At 63.1% G+C, this 6,000-nt stretch overlaps 1 protein-coding gene across 4 annotated transcripts; it reads left to right on the forward strand.

Moving 5' to 3' along the window:
- Positions 1-623: 623 nt before the first annotated feature.
- Positions 624-5,285, forward strand: STAC3 (SH3 and cysteine rich domain 3). 4 transcript variants are annotated; one of them, XM_072031963.1, is made up of 12 exons: positions 624-840; positions 1,604-1,670; positions 2,047-2,308; positions 2,455-2,552; positions 2,810-2,885; positions 2,969-3,066; positions 3,165-3,231; positions 3,444-3,493; positions 3,607-3,710; positions 4,204-4,255; positions 4,471-4,608; positions 4,825-5,285. In XM_072031963.1, the coding sequence occupies exons 2-12, from the start codon at positions 1,605-1,607 to the stop codon at positions 4,921-4,923; spliced, it is 1,110 nt and encodes a 369-aa protein (XP_071888064.1). In that variant the 5' UTR covers positions 624-840; position 1,604; the 3' UTR covers positions 4,924-5,285. The 4 variants fall into 4 exon arrangements, with proteins under 4 accessions (XP_071888064.1, XP_071888065.1, XP_027301335.1 ...); XM_072031964.1 differs by having other exon boundaries at positions 626-840; positions 2,050-2,308; XM_027445534.3 differs by having other exon boundaries at positions 627-840; positions 2,972-3,066.
- Positions 5,286-6,000: the final 715 nt, after the last annotated feature.

Genomic DNA, 6,000 nt, shown 5'->3' on the forward strand with positions numbered 1-6,000 from the left:
GATTTGGGGTGTCCCCGGCTGTATTCCCTGCCAGGGGGCACCAGGATTAAATGGGAGCAGCCCTTGAGCTGCTAGATGCAACCCTCCTGCCCTGCAGGTACAGGAGTTGGGCTGGTTCCAACCTCACCGTGGCACTGCACGCAGCAGCTGGAGCCTCTTGCCACACTTGGACGCTACCTTCACGAGCAGGTGGAGAGGTAAAAGCTACCTGGAAGGGCTGGGCTCTAACCCCTGCTCCAGGGCCACCTACAGCCTCTCCGGGACAGAGGTCCAGGACCTCTGGCACTGGGGTTCAGCTCCAGGACCACAGCACCCAGCACAGGCAGCACTGGGTTCCCTGTGCACGTTTCTGTCCCAGCGGAGAGCAGACCAGCAGGGTTTTCTGCCCGGGACAGCCACCAGAGCCTGGTACCCGCTGCTGCCCCGCATTTCCTTTCCCTCTCCCAGCTGCAGGGGCATTGAATGCAGCAACAAATGAGGCAGTGGGGCTGGTGGAGTACTTGACGTGCCCTGGCTCTGTGGCTGCCCCGTGCCAGGGGGTGGGTGGGCCGCTGTGACGCCCAGCAACCCACCAACGCAAATAGCCAACGGCTCCTCCACCCCGCTCCCCTCCCGGCTCGCGCATGGGCTCCAATTTCTCGGCGTCAGCCTCCGCCAGCGCTCAGCTGTCGGCTCCCCTCTGGCCTGTCACTCCCGCTCTCCACGGGACTGGGGCGGCTGCCCCCCTCCCTGCACACCCAGCGCATTGGGCTGGGGGCTCCGCAGCCAGCAAAGGCTCTGACACCGGCCACCCACCCCTTGCAGGGTTTTTCGTCGCGGGACGTGAGCTCCAGACACGGCGTAAGTGCACAGCTCCCCTTCCTCATGGCCACTGACCCCCCCCGAGCCCTCCCCCGCCCCACACACGTCGCTGCAAGGCCCCGGGGCCCCTTGGCTCCTGCAGCACCCCTTGCCCCAGGACTCCCCAGCTCCCATCGCTGTCTCCTGGGGCAAGGAGTCATCCTGGGGGGTTTCCATGGGGGTATGTGGGAGCCTGGGGTTAGGTAGCACCAAACATGGTGATGTCTGGGTGGAGGGGCTGTGCAGATGGTGGGCTGGCTGGCAGAGGGGGAATTGGGAATGTTTTGGGGGATGCAGGAGAGATCCCATCCCCTTGGTAGCGCTGGGCTTCTGGGGAGGAGAAAGCGGGGCTGTGCCGTGATGTCGGACAGTGAAACATGCACGCCTGTCACAGGGGGCCAAGAGTGGCACCGTTTGCAGTTTAATTGTGAGATGGAGATGTCTGGGCAGAGGTGACGCATGCAGGTAGCCCAGGGTCTGGCTCACAGCACTTGGCACCGTGTGTCTGAGCCTGCGAGCAGCAGTGCTGCGTGCGCTGGGCTGGGAGCAGCGCCTGCTGCTCTCCAGTCTCTGCAGCAGGGCCCCCAGAGGTGCTGGGCCCTGGGACTTGTCCCCAGCAAAGGTGGCCCCTTCCTGGGGCAGGAGACGACACTGCCTCGGGGGATGCTCCCCATCCAGCAAGGTCTGGGTGTTCCTGCACCCTCCAGGGACCTGCAGTGGGGCCAGCCCTAGCCAACACCGTGTCTCTGTTTTCCCCTGGTAGTATGACAGAGAAGGAAGTGCCAGAGCCGCCAGCTTCACCCGCTTCAGGTGGGAAACCCAAGAGCCGGGTAAGTGGGTGCCTGCAGGACAGCTTGGGCAGGTGGGGGAAGCACAGTCCCTGCAGCAGCTGCAGGAGCCTTTGTGGGATCGGGAAGGCCTACCAGGCCCCAAGGCAAGTGGGGCTCTAGATGGCCGTTTGCCAGCTTGCAGCGCTGCATCCCCACGGACTCACAGCTGCTCCTTTTGTGGGGACCTCACTGGGCTGGGAGAAGGACCCCATCCTCCCAGCATTTCTGCCCCAGGGTGCCTGGGATCTACCCCCACCTAGGGGGGAAGAAGGGGTCTCTAGGTCAGAGCGTGGAGCAGAGAGCTGGGCACCAGGTTTTCTGCCTGCCTTCCTCGCCGCTGCACCCGCAGTGCACGATGCATCCTCTCCTGTCCCAGCAGCTACAGAAGCTGAAGCAACTTTTCCAGCGAAAACCCAAGGAGGAGGTGGCGCCGGAGCCGCAGCCCAACGGGGAGCTTGTCAGCCCCTCAGGGGGACCCATCTACTACATCTACGAGGAGGAGGAAGAGGAGGAAGAGGAGGAGGAGCCTGAGCCCCCTCCTGAGCCCCAGAAACTTGTCAATGACAAACCCCACAAGTTCAAGGATCATTACTTCAAAAAGCCCAAGTTCTGTGACGTTTGTGCCCGCATGATCGTCCGTGAGTCCCGCGGGTGCTCGGGCTGGGGGCCGCGGGCAGGGCGAGGGCTGGGGGCCAAGGCTGGCGAGGGCCCGAGCCCAGCCGTTCCCACAGCTGCAGTGTCACGTTGCCTCTCCTTTCCCCCCCACCACCCCCCCCACGGCCAGTCAACAACAAGTTCGGCCTGAGGTGCAAGAACTGCAAAACCAACATCCACCACCACTGCCAGTCCTACGTGGAGATGCAACGCTGCTTCGGTAAAATCGTGAGTGCTCCCCCCCAGCCCCGGGCTCACGGCGCCTCCCCGCAGGGAAAACCCCGGCACCGCAGCGGGGAGAGCGAGCGGCTGGGTCCCCGCGGCCGTAGCCCGGGTGCCGTCACCCCGTCACCCCCCCCTGCCCTCCTGGTTCTGAGGGGTTGCCCAGCACCCTGAGCTATCTCCAGGCACCACGTCCACCACCGAGCCCCCATGGGTCTGGGTCTGGGTGGTGGCGATGCTCTGACCCCCCCATCCACTCCTAGCCCCCAGGGTTTCGCCGGGCGTACAGCTCGCCCCTGTACAGTGACCAGCAGTACGCCTGCGTCAAGGAGCTGCTCTGTAAGTAGCGTCCCCGTGCCGGGGCTGCCCCCCTTCTCCTCACATCCTGTGGCCAAACCCCTCTCACAGTGTCCGTGCCCCAGCAGCAGCCAACAGGAGCGACCCCGTGTTCGAGACCCTCCGGACAGGCGTCATTATGGCCAACAAGGAGCGCAAGAAAGGGCAGGATGACAAGAAAAATGTGAGTGCGGGGCTGAGCTGTCACCCCAAAGGCACGAGGGGCCTGTGCCCCAGTGCCACCCGGAGCTCCCTGCCCGCTGACTGCTCTCTGCTTTGCAGCCTTTGGCTGCGATGATGGATGAGGAACCCGAGGCCACAAAGCCAGAAGGGGGCAAAACGGAGGGCGGTGAGTTCATGGGATAGGGAAGGAGCTGCGGGGAGGACTGTACAGAAGGCCCCCCCCCCCCCCAGGGTGGGATCTGCCCTGCAGACAGGGGGTCTCCAGTTCAGGTCTTGGATCTCCTGAGCGTAAGAGGTCCCGGAGATGAGGCTGGTGCCATGGGTGGGGTGGCAGCAGCAGGAGAGATGTCACCACCACCACTCCCCTCCCATTTCCAGGCACTTCTGAAGGGGACAAGAAGGCTGAGAAGAGCACGACAGATGATAAGGTATGCATCATCCTCACCCTACACCCCAAAGGCTCTGAGCCCTCCCTGCTGAGCTCCCTGGGGCTGTGCCCAGTCTCCCTGTAGCCGTGAACCCCCCTTTCTTGCTCTCCAAGAACAAGAAGCCCCAGCCGGGGATGCGTGGTGGCTATCTGCAGTCTCACTATTTCGTGGCGCTTTATCGCTTCAAAGCCTTGGAGAAAGACGACCTGGATTTCCCGTGAGTTTGCAGCCACACAGTGGGCACGGGGGTGATGGGGGGAAGGAATTGGGGTGTCCAGCAGGGATGGGGAGATGTCGTCACCTCAACAGTGAGGTTCTTGGAGCCCGGAGGGTTCAGCCACTTAATGAGGGCAGAATTTAGAGCCATGCTGGCTCTGGGGTAGGTTTTGTGGATTTTCTGCCCCTATGGGTAAAGCATCGAGGGGGAGCCCTGGCTCTCACTGAGCCAGCTCTCCCAGCTCCCAGGTTTTGAGCACAAGCCTCATTTCTAAGGTTGCTGGTGTTTGTCTTTTATGGTTCCGCTGATTTATTGCACCCCAGACTTGAGGCTGAGCTGCTCACGTACAGGACCTGTCCATGAGTCCGTGAGCTGTATGCATCCTCCACATGGAGCCCTAAGAGTCTGTGCCATGGGAAGAGCAATTTTCCTTTTCTCCCATAGCAGGGTGGTCCCAGCCCCCCTCACACCAAGCCCTTCCTTCCCTTTGCAGGCCAGGGGAGAAGATCACGGTGGTTGATGACTCCAATGAGGAGTGGTGGCGGGTAAGGCTGATATCCTGCAGACACAGAGGGAAGACATGCAGGGCTTAAAGAAAAGGGAGAGCTCGACTGGAGGTGCAAATTGCACTCCAAGGGAGGCACAGCCCCCTAAATTTGCTGTGTTTTAATCAACGCACAATCTGCAGGCTGAGGGTATCTGGGGGTCTTATAGATTGACTCCAACCCCTGCCTGACATCCATCCATGGACTTATTTCAGGGGAAGATTGGTGAAAAAATTGGCTACTTCCCCCCGAACTTCATCATCCGGGTGCGGGCTGGGGAGCGGGTGCACAAGGTGACTCGCTCCTTCGTGGGCAACCGGGAAATTGGGCAGATAACGCTCAAGAAGGATCAGGTGAGGCAGGACCATGTGGTCACAACCAGTGCTTTTTGAGCCCCCCCCCATCTCTGCCCCAGCCCCCTTTCATTAACTGCCCCCCTCCCCCTATGTCTATCTCCCCCAGCCCCCTGTACTGGACCCTCTCTGTTGTCCCCCTCTTCCTGGGGGTCACCCCCTTCCCCTGCTGACCGGGGCCCACGCACCTCACCCACACCCCTTTCCCCCCCCCAGATCGTGGTGCAGAAAGGTGAGGAGGTGAACGGTTACGTGAAAGTCTACACCGGCCGCAAAGTGGGGCTCTTCCCCGTGGACTTCCTGCAGGAGATCTGAGCAGGGCAGCATCCCGGGGCCCCCCAGCAGGGGGGACGGATGGACCCTGGCTGCAGGGAGCTGCGGAGCCAGGCAGGGATGGCTGGCACCCTGTCCCTGATGCCTGTGGTGATGGGGCCTTCAGTGGGGACCGTCTCCACCAGGACCGGGCAGGCCAGGGGCACGGGAGGTGCCTCTCTGGGGCTGTTCCCATCTGGGGCTTTTGGTGCCCGCAGAGACCCTGGGTGTGAGGAGGGGGCTGCTTGGATGCCACCCAGCTCCTGCGCCTTGGGTGGTGGATGACTCGGGGGTGTCAGTGGGGTCCTGTCCCAGTGCTCTGGGCTGTGTAATTCTGTGTTTTGGCAATACATGTCTGCTCCGGAGCCCTCCCCGCTTTGAACGTCCTTGAGAGGGGGGGGGGGTCACCACAGTGCTGCTGTGGAAGGGGCTGCAGTGATGCTTTCCTGCGTGGCCCACGTGTGACACCCTGTGCGGCACGTTCCTGCCTCGCGTGTGTGCCTGGAGCTTCGGCCCAGCCTCCCCCAGGCCTCGCCCACACAGGCCCCCTCTGCCCCCAGCTCCTCTGGTGGAGCCCTGGCACCCAAGGGTGCTCCACGCGTGCACCGAGCTGGCCCAGTCTCGGCAGGGGCCCCATTTTCCCCCGGCCTGTACAGGGCTGGGGCCGAGTGCTGGCAGTGGGCCCAGCAGGGCCCGAATAGGGGCCGTGGGTGACAGGTGACAGTGCCAGGGACGGGTCAAGTCCTTGGAACCATGGGGCGAGCACCGAGCCAGGAACAGGTGCCCGCCCAGGACGGCAGACAGGGGGGCTCCGTCCAGGCCCCCGCAGCCTCGGCCCCTCGCGGGGGCAGCACTCGGGGGTCCACTGCGAGGACTGGGGCAGGGCCCACCAAGGTCACAGTACCCATGGGGACAGGGATGGGGACAGGGCCACTGGGGCCCCTTGGCAGGGCTCCCAGCACCAGCCTCAGCAGGCCCCATGCAGCTGCCCCGGCCTTGCCTCTGGGCTGGGGGGGGGGGGCGCTGCTGCTGCACGACGTTCCTCCATGCATATGAATGCAAATTTATGCAAATCTATGC

The sequence above is a fragment of the Anas platyrhynchos genome, chromosome 34 (genome assembly GCF_047663525.1).
Source record: "Anas platyrhynchos isolate ZD024472 breed Pekin duck chromosome 34, IASCAAS_PekinDuck_T2T, whole genome shotgun sequence".
Taxonomy (NCBI): Eukaryota; Metazoa; Chordata; class Aves; order Anseriformes; family Anatidae; genus Anas; species Anas platyrhynchos.